Source organism: Papio anubis, chromosome 19 (genome assembly GCF_008728515.1).
Source record: "Papio anubis isolate 15944 chromosome 19, Panubis1.0, whole genome shotgun sequence".
In the NCBI taxonomy this organism is placed as follows: Eukaryota; Metazoa; Chordata; class Mammalia; order Primates; family Cercopithecidae; genus Papio; species Papio anubis.
In genome coordinates, this window is record NC_044994.1 from 13,127,439 (window position 1) to 13,146,811 (window position 19,373).

General features: G+C 34.9%; 1 protein-coding gene across 2 annotated transcripts in view; it reads right to left on the reverse strand.

Annotated features, from left to right (window-relative positions):
* The window catches only part of ROCK1 (Rho associated coiled-coil containing protein kinase 1), a 163,699-nt gene that overhangs the window by 3,994 nt on the left and 140,332 nt on the right, over positions 1-19,373 (reverse strand). For both annotated transcript variants that reach the window (XM_017951600.3, XM_009192496.3), the window contains exons 23-32: positions 17,419-17,584; positions 16,173-16,266; positions 15,835-15,923; positions 14,808-14,996; positions 13,978-14,137; positions 6,820-6,890; positions 6,519-6,607; positions 1,962-2,040; positions 1,578-1,839; positions 71-278 (exon numbers count right to left, since the gene is read on the reverse strand). In XM_017951600.3, coding sequence (XP_017807089.1) covers positions 71-278; positions 1,578-1,839; positions 1,962-2,040; positions 6,519-6,607; positions 6,820-6,890; positions 13,978-14,137; positions 14,808-14,996; positions 15,835-15,923; positions 16,173-16,266; positions 17,419-17,584 — 1,407 coding nt within the window. The remainder of the gene's footprint in view (positions 1-70; positions 279-1,577; positions 1,840-1,961; positions 2,041-6,518; positions 6,608-6,819; positions 6,891-13,977; positions 14,138-14,807; positions 14,997-15,834; positions 15,924-16,172; positions 16,267-17,418; positions 17,585-19,373) is intronic.

Sequence of the window (19,373 nt, forward strand, 5' to 3'; positions counted from 1 at the left end):
TTTCTGATTTTAATAGATGTTATCCAATCATTTTCACATTGTTAAAAAGGTTAGCATTTCAAATCCTTACCTAGTTTTTCCAGATGTATTTTTGACCACTTTCCGGAAAGACTGATTTGCAGTGGATCTTGTAGAAAGTGTTCGAGGGGAGGCACGAACAAAACCAGATGGTGGATTCTTAGGGATTTTCTTTACTAAATGAGTTACCCATTTTTTTTGTTCATCCTGAGAACATGCTAAGAGCAGCATATCTCTTGCTGATGTTACGTCATAACTTACTATGTTAAGGAGGAAAAAAAAGCATAATTAAAGTCATATCTTTTTTTAAATCCAACCTATCAAATGCATAGTTTTTCAAGTTCTTAAGGTTTTAAAAGTTTTAATATGCTAAATTAAGCATGAACAATATCTCATTCTCCTTAAGTTAAATAAGGATGAAATTTAAAAATAAATTAGTCAAACTAATAAAGTAAAATCAGAAACATAAAAAAAATGTAAAACAAATAAATGTATTTAAAGAACATAAGTTTCTTATCTGAAAATAGCTATGGTCTGTATTCTTTCCCTCAAGCTACCTCTGCTAAACTAGAAAATATTCTGTCTATGATACAGCATGCATGCTGATCCAGGCAGTGAATGCCAGACAAAAAGAAGAGGAAAAACTAAAGGGCGGAATAGAGTAGAACTCACCTGTTGCTCTCCTCTCCAACTTGGAGTAATTTCTTAGTGGCATGTTTGGTTTTTTTGTTTGTTTACAAGGGGGTGATTCTCTTTAAAAACACTGTTGGCCGGGTGTGCAATGGCTCACACCTGTAATCCCAGCACTTTGGGGAGGCCAAAGCAGGTGGATCACCTGAGGTCAGGAGTTCGAGACCAGCCTGGGCAAAATGCTGAAACTCCATCGCTACTAAAAATGCAAAATTAGCTAGGTGTGGTGGCACATGCCTATAGTCCCAGCTACTCAGGAGGCTGAGATAGGAGAATCCCTTGAACCTGGGAGGCAGAGGCTGCAGTGAGCTGAGATCACGCCATTGCACTCCAGCCTGGGTGAGACAGAGTGAGACTCTATCTCAATCAATCAACAAAAATAAATAAAAACATTCTTTTTTTTTTTTTTTTGAGACGGAGTCTCGCTCTGTCGCCCAGGCTGGAGTGCAGTGGCGCGATCTCGGCTCACTGCAAGCTCCGCCTCCCGGGTTCACGCCATTCTCCCGCCTCAGCCTCCGAGTAGCTGGGACTTCAGGCACCCGCCACCACACCCGGCTAGTTTTTTGTATTTTTAGTAGAGACGGGGTTTCACCATGTTAGCCAGGATGGTCTCGATCTCCTGACCTCGTGATCCACCCGCCTCGGCCTCCCAAAGTGCTGGGATTACAGGCTTGAGCCACCGCGCCCGGCCATAAAAACATTCTTAAAAGCTAAATCTGTAAATAGCTGCACATTGCTCCACCAGTGTCAAAATATTACTTTTTATAACCTCTTTTCAACTTGGTATAGAAATTAATACACATAAGTTATTTCATTGAGACTTAAAACTAAATTTGTTATAAGTTGTAACAATAATTACCATACCTTACCTTTACATGGACAAATTAAGTCCTCTTTCTTATCTAAGTGATCTCTGTGGCACTTAACATGGCATCTTCGACACTCTAGGGCAGGGGGTGGCTTAAAAACATGCCAGAGAGGTTTGGCACAGGCATCACAATTGGCAGGAAAGTGGTAGAGTGTAGGAATAAACTCATGGCCTTTGTGATTTTGGAAATTAGTTTTTTCAGCTTGTTGTACTGGTTCCATCTCTACATCTTTTCTACATTCACCTTCATTTGCATATAGTATCTACATTCAGGAATGGGGAAAGGAAAAGATTTTAAAAATCTTAAGCATTGGTAAATTTTACATTTACTTCACAAAAACACTTAGGACTTAGATTCTTTAAAATTATAACTTCAGATTTTTACCTGGAATATTTTAGGAATTTCTTCAGTTTCAGCTCTATACACATCTCCTTGGGTTACAGGTCTAACGTGAAACAGTTTACTAAAATGAAAATAAATATAGGCCATTTACAAAAACTCATTTATTGTAAAAGACATTTCATTAAAGAGGACATACAGGTGGTAAATAAGCATATAAAAAGATATTCAACATCATCAGTTATTAGACAAATGCAAACTAAAACCACAATTAGTGTCACTACACATCTATCAGAGTTAAAAAAATATAAAAATAGTAATAACACCAAATGCTGGTGAGAATGCGGAGAAAGTAAATCACTCATATACTGCTGATGGAACGTAAAATTACAGAGCCACTCTGGAAAAGAATATGGCGATTTCTTAGAAAACTAAACATATGCTTACCATATAACCCAGCAAATTGCACTGTTAGGCCTTTAATTCCAAGAAACAAAAATTCATTAAAAATTTTATATCTATTTAAAAAAACCTCCACATAGATGTTCACAGGAGCTTTATTCATAATAACCAAAACCTAGAAACAACCCAAATAAATGGGTACGCAAACTGAGATACAGCTACACTATGGAATACTACTCTGTAAGAAAAAAACAAATCATACGTGGATTGATCTTAAGGGAATTATACTGAATGGGAAAAAAGCTGATCATAAAAGATTACACATTATTTGATTCCATTCATATAACACCCTTGAAGAGACAAAATTATGGAGATGGAGAATAGATTAGTGTTGCTATGGATTAGGGAGAGGTGGAGGAAGGAAGCTGCCTTTTGGCTACAAAAGGAGTAGCACAGGGATGCTTGTGATGGAATTGTTCTGTATTTTGAGTGTGGTGGTGGCCATATGAATCTATACATGTGAGAAACGCATACAGATTGGAAAGAAAGAAGTGAAACTCATTATTTGGTGATGACATGATTGTATGCAGTTGTCTCGTGGTATCCGTGGCAGATTGGTCCCAGGACCCTGGAGGATACCAAAATCCTCTGGGGATTTTGAAGAGAGAAAGAGAAAGACAGAGAAGGTGAGGGAAGGAGGGAGGGACGAGACAGGAAAAAAAAAGAAAAGATAAAAAAATGGTGTAGTAGTTGTATATAACCTAAGTACACCCTCCTGTATATTTAAACTTGTCTCTAGATATAATACCTAATACAATGTAAGTGCTATGGAAATTGTTATACTATATTGTTTAGAGAATAATGACAAGAAAACAAATCTGTACATATTAAGTACAGACACAACCATAGTAGGCCTAACTACATTTTTAATCCATAGTTGGATGAATATACAGATGCAGAACCCACAGATACAGAGGAATGACTATGTGTAGAAAAGCCCTGTGGAATTGACCCCAAAACCCCACAACCCTATAAAACTGTTAAGTGCAAAGCAAGATTAAATGATTCAAGGTCAATATATAAAAACAAATACTGTTGGAACAACCAGATACCTATGTGGGGGAAAAAAAGCCAACCTGACCTAAACAACTACCTCTTACCAAACACAGACCACAAGAGGCAGAAAACATTTTAAAAATTGGTTAACTGATCCTCATTAAAAGACACCATTAAGAAAATCAACAGGGAAGCAACAGATTGGGAAATATTTGCATTACATATTTCTAACATAGGATTCTTATTCAGAATACATATAGAACTCTTAAAAACCAATCTTAAAAACATAAGCAACCGAATTTAAAAATGGGCAAAAGACTTGAAAAAACTTAAGAAAAGATACACAATGGCTAACAATGACATGAAAGATTCTTGCTATTATTAGTTATGAGGAGAATGCAAATTAAAATAACAATGAGATAGCATTTAGCATCCACTAGAAAAGCTAACACAGATCTATTTTATAATCCAGGATTCCACTCCTAGGTATTTACCCATGAGAAATGAAAACATAAGTTTAAAAAAAGGAATGCTCCTAAGTCTTACTCACGATAGCCCCAAATTGGAAGCAACCCAAATGTCAATCAACACAAAAATGGATAAACAAATTCATACAATGCTATACTATTCAGCAATACAAAGAACAATCAATACATACAACACCACAGGTGCAGGATGAGTGAAAGATGCTAGGCACAAAAGTGTACTGTTTAATTCTATTTATATGAAGTCCTAGAACAGGCAAAACTAATCTTGGCAATAGAAATCAGATCATGGGAAGAGGCACAAGTGAGCTTTCTTCTTCTTTTTTTTTTTTTTTTTTTTTGTGAGATGGAGTCTCGCTCTGTCACCCGGGCTGGAGTGCAGTTGCACAATCTTGGCTCACCGCAACCTCTGCCTCCCGGGTTCAAGCGATTCTCCTGCCTCAGCCTCCCAAGTAGTTGGGATTACAGGCATCTGCCACCATGCCCAGCTAATCTTTTGTATTTTTAGGAGAGACAGGGTTTCACCATGTTGGCCAGACTGGTCTCGAATCAACTCCTGACCTCGTGATCCTCCCACCTCGGCCTCCCAAAGTGCTGGGATTATAGGCATGAGCCACTGCACCCGGCCCAAGTGAGCTTTCTTTATAAATTAAAAAATATATATATATATTCTTTTTTCAGAGACAGGGTCTTGCTATGTCGCCCAGGCTGGTCTCGAATTGAACTCAGGCCAACCGCCCACCTCGGTCTCCCAAAGTGCTGGGGTTAGAGGCATAAGCCACTGTGCCCAGCCACAAGTGAGTTTTCTAAAGAAATACAAATTTTTTTTGTCTTGTATTGAGTGGTGATTGCATGAGTGTTTACAACTGTAGAAAGTTACTGAACAGAACACTTAAGATCTATGAACTTTATTGTGGGAAATTATACCTTAATAAAGAGAGGAAAGAAATCTTATCAATCTAAAAAGTATTTAACTTAGTTGAAAGATAATATCTTTCATATAAGTGTTTATTATTTCACTTAAGCTGATAATTTAAATTTTGACAACTAAAGCTTTTTAAAAAAAAAAAAAAAAGAAAAGAAAATATGAGTATTCTCTAGTACTTGCTTAATTCTTTTTACATTCTAATTATAACCAGCTCCACAGATACTTAATTCCAAAGGGATGGCAATACTTTATTTTATATATGTATTTCTTTTTTTTTTTTTTTTTGAGATGGAGTCTCGCTCTGTCGCTCAGGCTGGAGTGCAGTGGCGCGATCTCAGCTCACTGCAAGCTCCGCCTCCCGGGTTCACGCCATTCTCCTGCCTCAGCCTCCTGAGTAGCTGGGACTACAGGCGCCCACCACCGCGCCTGGCTAATGTTTTGTATTTTTATTAGAGACGGGGTTTCACCGTGGTCTCGCTCTCCTGACCTTGTGATCCGCCTGCCTCGGCCTCCCAAAGTGCTGGGATTACAGGCGTGAGCCACCGCGCCCGGCATATGTATTTCTTTTAAAAAGCAGTTACCATACTTGACTTTGAATTTATATTTTGTTGCATGTTTTGCCTTTTCTCCTACTAGTCGGTAAGCTCCTTAATTATGGAATTTACTCATCTTTATACATACTGCATAATCTATGATAATATAAGCAACAATAAGAAATGATTTTAGAATGAATATAAGGAAAAAATACTATATTATAGGCCTCTTTGACCTATCACTACAAAAGAACAGATATATTTATATTTCCCCTTAATAATGACCAAAGAATCCTACACAGCTGTTCTTTGATATCCATGGGGAATTGATTCCAGGAACTCCAAAAATGTCAAAAGTCCAAGTATGCTCAAGGCTCTCATATAAAATGGTGTAGTATTTGCATATAACCTAGGCACATCCTCCTGTATGCTTTAAAATCATCTCTGGATTACTCATAAGACATAATACAGTGTAAGTGCAATGTAAACAGTTGTTATACTGTATTTTTTTTTAGAAATTTGTATTTTTAATTATTATATTGTTATTTTTAATTTTCTTTCATATATATATATATATATATAAAATTTTTTTTTTTTTGAGGTGGAGTTTCGCTCTCGTGGCCCAGGCTGGAGTGCAGTGGCGCAATCTCAGCTCACTGCAACCTCTGCCTCCCGGGTTCAAGTGATTCTCTTGCCTCAGCCTCCAGAGTAGCTGGGACTACAGGTGCCTGCCACTGCGCCCAGATAATTTTTGTATTTTTAGTAGAGACGGGGTTTCACTGGCCAGGCTGGTCTTGAACTCCTGACCTCAGGTGATCCACCTGCCTTGGCCTCCCAAAGTGCCGGGGTTACAGGTGTGAGCCACTGCACCTGGCCCTCTTTCAAATATTTTCTGTCCACAGTTGTGGATATGGAACCCACTGATACACAGCTGACTATACGTTTTGAAATGCTCTCTGAATTTAAACTACTAAACACTTGAAATAAAAAATTTGTCTTCCAAATAATAAGTATATACATTTTTTCTTCTCACATTTTGCTAAAGATTTAATATAATGTCAACATTTATGCTTAAGAAAAACAGAAAAGTAGGTAACAGTGTTGAAGTAACACAAAATATAAAATAAATTTTAAGTCTAAAAATAATTATCAAAAGTTAGCTCTCAACCCCTTTAAAATTCAATCAAAGGCAACTTACTCTATGTCCAATACCATAGAGGGATTGGATTGCTCCTTATCTTGTTCATCATTATAGAACAAAATTTTTTTGCTGCTTACCACAACATACTGAAATAAGAAAAAAGGGGGAAGAGTTACAAGAGCAACATTAACTTGGTTTAAAGTGAAAAGCATAATATTTGCCACTAATATCTAGATTATATTGTATTAATGTAAAATCAATGCTAACAAAAAGTAAAAAAGTAGCTAATATAAGTTCTATGCTTCAAAGTAAAATATAGAACAAAATACCAGTTAGAAAATAAATAGGTATATGGTACCTGTTTCTTCCAGCCATATCGTTTGATATTTCCTCTATTTGGTACTGAAAGCCAACCTTCAATTCTTGACTCTAGGAGAAAAAGAATATATATATTAGTCAGTCTTAAATTCTAACAAAAGAAATACAATTAAAAGTTGTCTGACAGCATGCAGCAACAAGCAACTGAACACAACTAAATGAATAAGTGCTATAATTTGCTCTTCCATGCTTCAATCACACAAATCAACTTTAATGGCCATACAAATATTGCAGAAAAAAATTTCAAGCCACTTTTCCCATACAATTTAACATTTAGTACTCAATTACAAAAGTATGAAGTAACAATACCCTTAAGAGCCAGGCAAGACTGGAATGGATTGCAGCTTAAATGGGATATGATGTAGAAGACTTTATCATTTAACATTCATATAAAAATAATCAGCAAAAAAAAAAAGAAAGAAAAACATTATGCAGCAAGTGGAACAAATCAGAGCCATGATTTACACAAGAGCAAGCAAAAGTATAGAAGTGTCCTATTACTCACAGAAGACAAGAATAGAAGATAAATAAATAAGGAATGCAGGCAGAATCAACTAGATATAAAGAATAAGAGACAAGTATTTTATTTGTTTTCTCAGTACAATATTCTGATTAAGCTTTTTAGTAAAACAACTTCAATTTGAATTTGTAACAATTTCAATAAAATCGTCCAAATTTGGTTGAAGGGAGCACTTAACTCTAGTGGTAAGTCCAATTACAATTCTACTCAAACTAAAGAGTTTTAAAGCCTCTTAAGTTTGTGATGTCACAATTTGATAAACAGTAAAAACACAGAATCTATTTGGTCTACCGTCATTATTTCAACTAGTACGTGCATACCAGGAATTCCTTGACTATTTGATCAAGGCATTCTATAATAATTATCACTATTGTTTATATATAACTAATGTTTTCTAGAAATATCTGGAGGATAAAGACAACTCCATTAGAAATGGTTATTTTAGATTGGGTTGGAAATAAGAAAATCCATTCAATTTAACTATTTTCTATATCTACCTTATATTTGAAACAGAAAAGAATAGAAAAATAACCAATTTCAAAGTATGACACTAAAATATGAGATTATACTATCACTCAAATGATAATCCTAAGGGGAATATATATTGTCCCCCTTCATGTAACTTACAAGCTATAAACTCAGTCTTACAGCAACAGTTAACAATAGGTAACATTTACTGATTTATTGATTTATTTACAAATTTATTATTTGCTACATGCTTTATAATATCTCATATTTAACCTATGTATAAGTCCATGAATACAGGATATTCCTAGGAATTTGGAATTAGGTTCTACTGTCATCTTTCACTTACAAAAGAAGAGACTAAGGCTTAGCAGGGTAAACTGACTTGGGCAAGGCAACTCTATCAGTATCTATCAAAGCTCTATGGTTTCAAATCCTGACAGTCTAACTTCTGAGCTTATGTTTCTAGAGCACAACACTATTCTGTTCCCAAACAAGCTTTGCAGTTGACTGAATTGTGGGAAATATTTTTTCCCTCTACTCCCACCAGGTACTTAATGTCTCCACTCCTTTGCTTGTGTTGTTCCTCTTCATATAAATTGTTAAAATGGAGGAAATGATGAGATAACTTGAGTTCAAAATGATCCCTCTCTCTTCTCCCAACATTTTTCTTTTTCCTTTTTTTTTTTGACATGAAGTCTTGCTATGTTGTCCAGGTTGGCCTCGAACTCCTGAGCCTCAGCTTCCTGAGCAGTGGCATGTACCACAGCACCTAGCTTTAATTGCTGCGATTTAGTTAATGAAGTAATTATTTTGTTGGTTAGGTAGTTCCTTGGTAAGTTCTGTGAGAGCAAGGACCATATCTTAACACTTGATTTTATATATCCCATGGCAAATGACACACCGAGGAGGTACGTGACAGACATTTGTTGATTATTTTGCAATTCTTCGTTCTTCTGAATTAGCCAATTAAAGTCATCCTTGGTGACTTTAATGGTTACAGTTTAAAAACCAAACAGGCAGTTTTATACTAAATAATAAACAAAAGACTGCTGATCACATATTGATTATTCACCAATGTTTTATTTTATAAAAGCAAAAAAGTTATTGCTAGAAATTTTCCCATTAGTGTGGCAGAAATGGCAGCTCTGGTTTTAAAGTGTAGTTTGGAAAACATTAAGATGAACATTAGTGAGAATGAAAAGTAGTCTTAATATCTGATAATACAAAGTTGTTTAGTATCAGTAATTCCTCACCAAAAACAAACATATAAAAGCCTTTGAAATCTTGACATTTACACAAAATTTTGTATGCCAAAATACTCTACACTTTCACATTATTTCTTTGTGACAATAAATGTCAAAAATACTTATGCCTTCTGTCTCTAGATGTGGGTTAACCTGCCAGTTTTCTTTAATATATCTTCAATAAGTTGTTATATGGTATGGCTTTATCTGTCATTTCAGTGTTCCTTAGAAATTTTATATACCAAAGGAATTTTATGAGTCAAATAAGCCAGAATTCTACATTTGCTCATACTTAAATTAAATGAAGAGGCCCAGGGAGAAAATAAATTAAATGAAGAAATCTGGAATGAAAATAAAGGTGTCAAGAATAAGTGAAGGTTTTTGCCAATTTACAATAAAGTCATGGGAGAAAATTTTAGTTTTTCCATCTGGTGAATTCCCTCAGAGAAGCAACTGAACTAAGCTCAATAATAACAGATAAAAATAAAAAAAATACTAGCTTCTCCTGTGTTTTCTTTCCTCACTCCTACCATAGTTGCAAGATAATATACTTACCAGTTTTTAAAATATATAAAGACCTCCTCTAAAATCGGGACTACCTGTGACTTCAGTGGTGACCTGGAGGTATAATGCTGTAAATTCCATCTTTTATATCACAAGCACAGAAAACAGCTTCTCCAGATAACTAAATGAAACTCCCACCAAGAGAACCTCTAAGTCTGGATTATCATTAATAATATTCTACATATGTACAAAAACAACTTGGCTCCAAATTTTATACAATATATTTGTAGAGCAATTTTAAATTATACGAAGTTAGATGTATATTACTACAGTATCAGCGATTTCTTTACCCTAATAAGAGATACTCTAACTATATCTACATCAATACTCGATACAGCCAATTTAAACATCAGAACTAACCTCTGAAGACAACCTAATTTATTTAGCTATACCACAAACATACTGCTTAAGAAACAGGGCTTGCACTGGGAGTTATACCTGATGTAAATGACGAGTTGATGGGTGCTGATGAGTTGATGGGTGCAGCACGCCAACATGGCACAAGTATACATATGTAACAAACCTGCACGTTATGCACATGTACCCTAGAACTTAAAGTATAATAATAAAAAATAAAAAATAAATAAAAATAAAAGAAAAAAAAAGAAAAAAAGTGACTATAATAAAAATCAGTCCAAAAACTCTAAAAAAAAGAAAAAAAAAAAAAGAGTTCTATGAACAGCCTTGGAGTTCCAAAATGTATTTTAAGTGAAAATAGTAAATTGCAAAAAAGTACCTATATTATTTAGTAATCTACTTTTAATTAGTCAATTATTAATAAACTAACAAGCAAATAAATGAATAAATACAAAAAAAAAAAAAAAAAGAAACAGGGCTAGAGAACCATTTCAAAATATTTTAATTAAATTCAAAAGTGATATAAAAAAGAAAATTAAGTCAACACTCAACAAGCCAGATACACCAACTTCAAATCACTGTACATTTGGGCAAAGTCAGAAACCTTCATAGATTCAAATATTGGGAAACACACCAAGCGATCCACCATTTTCAGGTTTAAGTTACATAACCTAACGTCAAGCTGGATGGAAAAGGGTATGATACAAATAATCCATAAGAGATCATGAATATTACTGGAGTATCAATACCAAGTTTTCCTAATGCCTCATCTATTTCTACATTCTCTTCAGATGTCTAGGTTAACAGCTCCAAAAGAAGGAAAGAGAAACAATGAAGAAAAGAAACAGTTATCACATAAAAGTTTTTGTCATCTAAGCAACAGGCATTCATAACCCTAAGGGTAATCTTTATGTTTACATTGTGTGGTAGTTCATAACCTGCTACAGAACCAAAGAGAGGATAAAGACATAAAAGAATTAAGAGAATGAAGGTGACTTCAAGAACTTCAAAGAGTTATAAGTCAGAGAAGGAGTAACATTTTTTAATAAGGTTTTTAGAATTGGGAATTTCAGAGGGGAGATTTAAGATTTAAGCCAGTTAATAACAAAATGGCCACTGAGGATTCATAGAGGCTGTGCTCTAGATGTACAAGATAATTAAATTATAATCTTTATATTGAATGATGAAATCTAAGAGAATAAAAGTTGCAGTGTCAGTTCATCCATCCAACTACTTAAAAAAAAATTGAAAAACGTGACCCATATTTCAAAAAGCCATTATTTTAACTGTGGAGTAAACTTAATCTATTCAAAGTTCTCTCCTTTTTAGTATGTATATTCATTTATTGATTTCGTAAACTGAAGTAAAAATTAATCATTAGCCATTACCTTCAAGACATTTTTTAGACACTAGAATGATACGTAACTATCTAATATTAAGAATGAACATCAACATTCTTTAACAATTCTTCCTAGATATGACTGCAAAACCTTAACTTTATTTGCCAGGGACCATTTTTGAGCATCTAGTAAATGGTGGATTTAATACAGATTTTCAATTTACTAGCAAAATATCTGACCCACAGAGAGGTAAATAATATTGACAAAGATTATCCATTAATTTCTACTTCCAATATGAAAGTCAAGGTTCAGCACTGTTGAGATTTTATAAAGTCTCAAAATTAAGAACACAGTAATAGGAAAAGAGATATTAACTGGCCTCATTTTCTAGCAAGGGAGAATGGCCACCAATACTCCCTGCCCCACTTGGTTTGGACTTTGATAACCTTAAAAACAAAATTCCTGAAAGTACACTAATATTCTAAGAAATATACTCAAAATAGAGCTAGTAGAAACATTTAAAAATCTCTTTGCTCAATAAGTCAATTTATTAGGTCAGGATTCTGAAATCTAAATGGATTCCCAGCCTAAGTCTGCCAATGAAGCCAGCTGATGGCACTATGAGCTTAGCCTTTCTGAATCAGCCACGATGGTGGGTAAAATTCATCACTTTCCTCATTAGCAGTCCCACCAGCTCATCTTTCAACTCAAATCTTTTAACTAGCATTCACCAATAATGTATCCATTTCTGACATATTTCACTCAATACTAAGAAAACTAAGGTACATATAAGGCATTATAAATAGTTAAAGAGAAATGGGTGGAATAAAAATAAAATTGGTCAGAATTTTGAATTGACATTAAATAGAGTAAGGTCGGCCAGGCAGGTGGCTCATGCCTGTAATCTCAGCACTTTGGAAGGCCAAGGCAGGTGGATAGCTTGAGCTCAGGAGTTCAAAACCAGCCTGGGCAATATGGTGAAATCCCATCTCCACAAAAAGTTAAAAAAATGAGCTGGGTGTGGTGATGCGCACCTGTAGTCCCAGCTACTCAGGAGGCTGGGGTGGGAGGATCGCTTGAGCCCAGGAGGCAGAGGTTACAGTGAATCAAGATCGCACCACTGCACTCTAGTCTGGGTGACAGAGTGAGACTGTTTCATACATACATACATACGTACATATATACATATATACATACATACATACATACATACATAAATAACCCCTATACTAAATAACTCCAGAAGTATCTCAGGGTAAATGAAGTGGGAATCTAACCTACAAATTCAGTTCAACAATTGAAAGAATGTAGCCAAACACTTCTAAAAGTTGTATTCTTAGTGATGATTAAGTCTAACTTTAGAAAGATGTTCAACTACTAAAGCTAGAGGTTCTTATTAAATCCAAAGCGATTCTCCAATAATGAATCATGTGTACCTGCAAGTTTCTCAAGAGGTAGGCAGTTTCAGAGAGCCAAAAATAGGTAAAAAGAGGAGTTCCTTGACCACTAAAATAAGAAATATTTCTTCACTGCCTTTCCATTCCCAGATACCTGATTTTGACCTAGCAAAGCCACACAAGAATGAGGCCAGGGATCACATGGCATACAGAGAGGAGCTGAATTCATTTCCCACTTTGAGTCCCACTTTCTTGACCAAGAAAGATACTATAAAGTTTTCTGAGTGACTCATCTAGTTCCTTATATCAAAGTCACAATAACAAGTAATATCTGTTAAAATAGAATCCCTATAATATCAAACATGCTGCTTCATAAATATCTTCCTATTTATGGATTATTCAGAAAATACACTAATTAAACTCTATTTTCAAGTTTATGACCATGTATACAAAACTTCCAAGACTCTGCACTAAGACTCTGTGTATATGTAAATGCATGTTTTAATAATGATAACCTATTCATTTTACTTCTAAATTGAACTTATAGTATACGTATTTCTCATCTCTGTAAAGTACATAAATGTACTGTAGTTTACATGACGATTAAGCCAAGAATGAAGTTGTGTTTATTTTTAAATTGATTCTCCACTGGGAAAAAGAAGACACAGAAAAAAGTCTGAAATCTTAGCCACTCATTCTTGCCTTTATTTGACACCCCTGGCCTCTTACTGCACTGCCCAACCCCTTTTATCTATTTCTCCAAACTTAAAACTTAACAAAGTCTGATTGAAGTTGATCACTACTCCACTAGATAGGCTTCTATACATAGCTGCTGTGATTCTGATGATAAAGTACAGTTCCTAGTTTTAGCACAAGAATACAGAAAATGTTAAAGATCTATTACTGACAAAAATGTACAACTTTTAAAAAATAGCGAGATGTGTAGTAGCAGCTTTGACTCTCACTGTGGACTTACGCTGCTCAAAATAGGTTCATAAACCTCTTATGGTTTTTATTCAGGTAAAGCTTCTTAGGTCTATTTAAATAGCCTAAGATTGCTTACAACTGCTGTACTCCATAAAATACACCAAGTGTATAATCATCATCAGGCCTTGGCTATCAGAAATAAGAATTCCTTCTTAGGAATCCATGGATAGAATGACAAGGAGGTAGAAATCCAAATGAAAGAAATATACACTAATTTCCATGACATTTATACATGTTTGAATGATACAGAATTATTCTTACCTGGGAGGTTTCCATCAGTTTCATCAGCACTAGGAAAACTAGCAACACTTGTAGAATCCGAGAGGTCCAAAAGTTTAGCACGCAATTGCTCAATATCACTCTCTTTGCTGGCCAACTGCATCTGAAGCTCATTCCTATGTGCACATTCTTCTACCAATTGCTAATTTTGAAAAGTATCAAGATAATATATAATCAAGCTAAAACAATTTCCAACATAATTGAAATATAATAAAGTAATTTAAATTGCTAATACTAAAAATGTACAGTAAACTTCATGAATGTTTGCTACCACAGATTTTGATACACTACAGAAATGTCAAGTTCTCAGTAATACATTGCTCGGACAAATTCCTTTTCTACTTGCCTTAAAAAGAGTTTTTGTTTTTGTTTTCAAACATAAGCCATCAAAAAAAAAAGTTACAATAGAAAATGCTTTTCTGGCTCCAAATGAAGTAGCTTTAAAGGTACAGAAAACTTCAGAAAGCCATAATTGATGGAGCTAAAAAGCTTAGATCTAAGTGCCTGAGACCAGGTTCTCAATTTTGTTCTATTAACAAGCCAAGAGGTATCAAAAAATTAAGCTTGTTATTTTGATTTCAAAAAAGTGAGTCTTGACTAGAGAAAATAAATAAGCTACAATACTTCAAAACCTCTACCCCAATTACAGTTAATATTAAAACAGCCATATTCCAATTACAGTCTGAAACCAAACAGGCAGAACCCTTGATTGTTCCCAATCTAAACAAGATAAACAGATAACAAGTATGTACAGAAATAATTTAAGAAAATAATCCTTCACACTCGTGTCCATACACACACACAAACCTTACCGCTTGCATGTCATTCAGCTCCTTCTGATGTTTCACTACCATCTGGTTGAATTTCTCTCTTTCTTGGTTGAGTTCCAGTTGTAGCTTTCGATTTTCCTTTTCTTTCTTTCTCAAATCTTGTGTATTAGCTTTCTTTCTATCAATTTTAAAATCTTTTCGATTCATTATTTCTGCCAACTTGTTAACAGCCTATTAAAATATTAATAAAGATAAATAGTGTAGTCATCCAATTTAATACTAAAATGTATTTTTTTCTTCAAAATAAGGAAGCAGGACTTTTTGTGTGTATGAAAATTCGGACAACTTAATGACGGTTGAGACATGATAACTGGTAGCACAAGTAACTAACACTGATTTATCACACTACTCAAATGTAAGAACCAGGAGCCTTTCCTTGGTTAACTTTACAACCCAGTACTGAATCAAGAGTATGTTAATCCTACTCTGATGTTGGGTACTAGCAAATAAAGCTTCTATGCCTTGGCCACACACTCTTATCTTCTACAACTATACAATATTACTAGGTAAGTTAGCTTTCTTAACTGAAATCCTATTCTTTTTTTTTTTTTTTTTGAGACCGAGTCTTGCTCTGTCACCCAGGCTGGCATGCAGTGGCATGATCTTTACTCACTGCAACCTCTGCCTCCTGGGTTCAAGCAATTCTCGTGCCTCAGCTGCCCGAGTAGCTGGTATTACTGGGGCGCACCACCATGCCCGGCTAATTTTTGTATTTTTAGTAGAGACTGGGGTTTCGCCATGTCAGCCAGGCTGCTCTCGAACTCCTGGCCTTAAGTGATCTGCTGGCCTCAGCCTCCTAAAGTGCTGGGATTACAGGCATGAGCCACCGCGTCTGGCGTGGAAATCCTATTTCACAAGTAAGTTTTTTATAGTTAGCAGGGAGAGAATTTACGTTATTTGTTCTGATGAAAAGTTTGAACCTTATAAGCCTTGGTTTTAGGAAAAAGTGCATAAAGAGCAACGATTAACTCAAAAATGAACATGTGGAAAAGATTGAAAGCATGTATACCTGTGTTTTAAGGGTTCGCTCAGTGTTGATATTCTTTTCAAAGGCAGCCTTAAGATTACTGATCTCCTCCTCCTTCTCCAATTTATATTCTGTCAACAAATTATATTAAATGTTATTGTATGGTATTAATTTCTGCATCTCAAACTAACAATGTCCTTAATTATTCAAATGAGTATACACTACATATTAACTTTCAGTAACTTCATTAAGATAATTCTTAAGGCTACAGAAGTCACTTAATATATGAAAACAGGTATCTTAGAAACCTAACACAACATAGGTAAAGGTAAATCACTGAATTTGATTTAACATGATGATTTTTAAAAAATTCTACATACCTTCCTCTGCCTTCTTCATTTTCTCTGTTAGCTCTTCGTTCTCTCTTCTTAATATTTCCATATCTTTGGTTAGCATGCTGTTTGTTTCTTCAAGCTGAACAAAGCACACAAAAGTTTAAGCTCCAGCCTCTTTGCTATTCTCGTATTTCAGGCAATAACCTTTAAATACACTGCTAGATAAAGAAAAGTCAGACACTGCTCAACTACAGCAAATGTCTGGTTTCCAGCTTAAAATATGTAGATATAATTACATCAAAAATATTTAAAAGTAGTTAACAGCTTCCAAAAATTATTTCAGTTTATGCATATAGATATATATATATATGAACGAAAGGGGGGCATATGTAATGGCAAGATAACTAGATTGCAAACTAAGAAATGTGTATTTAGTTCCAGCTCTGCGATTAACCTAGTATGTGACCCTGAGCAAGTCATAATTTTTCTGGACTTCAGTATCTTTATCTGAATATTGATGATGCAAACAATAAAAACATTTATTTATAGATTACTTTTAGTAATGTATAATCATTACTATGTTATATGTTATATTAATCATTCTATGTCTACTCTCTTATTTAATCCTCATAACAATCACGTGGAAGAGGTATTACTATTTCTATTTTACAGATGAGAAATCTGAGGCTTAGAGAAGTTAAAGCCAACTTTGCCAAGACCATATAACTTCTTAGAGGCAAAACTGGAACCCAGAGCGATTGATAGTGGCTTTAGAAGAAAAATCAAACTCCTCTTTTTAGTCCCATGATTCTATATAGACTATAGTATAAACTTCAGGAATAGGCAATTGTTTAGAGTATTGGTTTTCTTATAATGGATTTATATATTATCCCAAGAATTCCTCATTCCAAAATGGTTTCTCTATATTTCATAGAATTCTGGCCCATAAAAAATCAGTTGCAATGTATTAAGACAACAACAAATGAATTTAAGCTAAGCCATTTCTTCATATGAAATATAACTAATAAGATCTACAGCCAGAAAGAAAAACAGCCCAATATTGCATTGGTTCTGTACCTATACAAACAAAAGCCCAATATCTTGAACAAGAATTTCAGTAATTAACAAATGTTTGGTATTATACAAACTATTTTATACCTGAGTACAGAATGACCACTATGTATAACATAGAAGTAAATACACTTGCACACACACTTACCCTAATACTTTAAGATGTGACCTACTGTGATTTAAATAAATTTTATATGACTTACCTGACTATCACACTTACCCGACTAACAGTGTGATCTTTATCTGTAATCTCTTGTCTATTTCTTGAAGCAGCTTTCTTGCTTTCTTGAGTCAATTCAAAATACTGTTCTTCCAGAAGGCCTCGAGCCAACTGCTCAGACTCAGCTTTTGTTTCTGCTAGATCCAACTGAGTAGCAAGAGTTTCTCTGCAACAATTTTTTAAGAGAAATTGATGTAAACAAACTCAGTTCATTCTTCCAACTTAATCATATTCTTAAAAACACAATTAACTTTAAATGATAAAAAGAATTATTTTATTGCTTAAAATAAATTTATTGCAAACTTTCTATAAAAGTAATGAATTTAACCTCTCACATGTTGAAAAATTATAAAAGAACTATTTAGTTTTCTATCTGATATTGTGCTTAACTAAAAAAGGTAATAAAGCAACAGCAAATAGTCTGTTCTTGAAAAGAAATTTCTTGTGGGTTTGGAATGGAAGGCAGCATGGCATAGTGGAAAAGTCATCGACTTGTAAATCAGCAGGCTAGACCCAGACCTTTATTTCTGTTTTGTCATTAATTGAGTAGAGACACTCAATGTGCACAAAGTGCAAATCCCTTACAATTCCTGTAGTTCAGTTTCATCAAATCTGTAAAATGAGATGGTTAAACTAGTCACTTCCAGCTCCAAAATTCAATGAGATTATGAAAACTTCTAAGAGATTTGCAAATCACTACAAACTAATTTGAGAACACTCCCTGGAAATGATACTAAAACATTTCAGAATTGACATTCAGACCAAGATGAGGTAACTCCAGTTTGCCTACTCTTCTAGAAGAGCCTCTCTTGGATAAGCTCTCTTAGTCACTACTGTAGTCCCTGAACAGAGCAGGTGCTCAATAAATATGTTCTGAATGAGTAACGTCCACCTCCTATTTTCTATTGAGTATTACAATTCAAACTTTCTGCCTCAAGCCTCAAGAGGGACAGAGGGAGACATATAGTAACCACACACACACACACACGCACACACACAGAAAATTCATTCATTCACTTAACAACTATTTGAAGGTTTATTAAGTACTACACTATGTTTACTATGCATCATGTTGTTCTAGGAATTAAGAGATACAGCAGCCTGGGCACAGTGGCTCATGCCTGTAATCCCAGCACTTTGGGAGGCTGAGGTGGGCGGATCATGAGGTCAGGAGTTCGAGACTAGTCTGGCCAACATAGTGAAACCTCATCTCTACTAAAAATACAAAAAAATTAGCCTGGTGTGGTGGTGTGTGCCTGTAATCCCAGCTACTTGGGAGGCTGAGGTGACAGTGTGAGACTTCGTCTCAAAAATAAATAAATAAATACAGCAGTAACAAAGTTCCTGCGCTTAGGGAGCATGTATTAGTGGGGCCGTACAGGCAATTTAAAAAATGAACAAGTGCTCTATAGTAAGTCACAGAAAATAATACAAGATAAAATATGGAAAGTTACGAATGTGATCACTTTTATTACAGGGTGATCAAGGAGGCCTCTCTGCTAAGACGACATTAGAAGAAAAGTAGGGAGAAGAGAACAACAGATATTGTAAGGTTTTCCAAGGCATTACAAGGACTTTGACTTTTATTCTGGTACTCTGATGTTTTAGAAAGATCATTCTGGCTGCTGTATTAAGATCAGACAGTAAGGGGACAATGGCAGAAGTTGAGATACCAGTTAGCAGGCTACTGAAATAATCAAGATTGGAGATGATGGCAGTTTGGACCAGGTCAGTAAATGGAACAAGTAGTGAGAAGTGATTAGAGTCTATATATAATTTTTAGTGAACACTGGGAAAATTTGTTGGTGAATTGCATTTAGAGTGCAAGAAAAAAAGAAGAGTCTAGGATGACTCTAAATTTTTCACTTAAACACCTGGGAATAATAGAGTTGTTCAGGACTGAAATGAGGAAGATAGGGAGGAGCAGTTTGCACAGTGAGGGAATCAGGAATTTT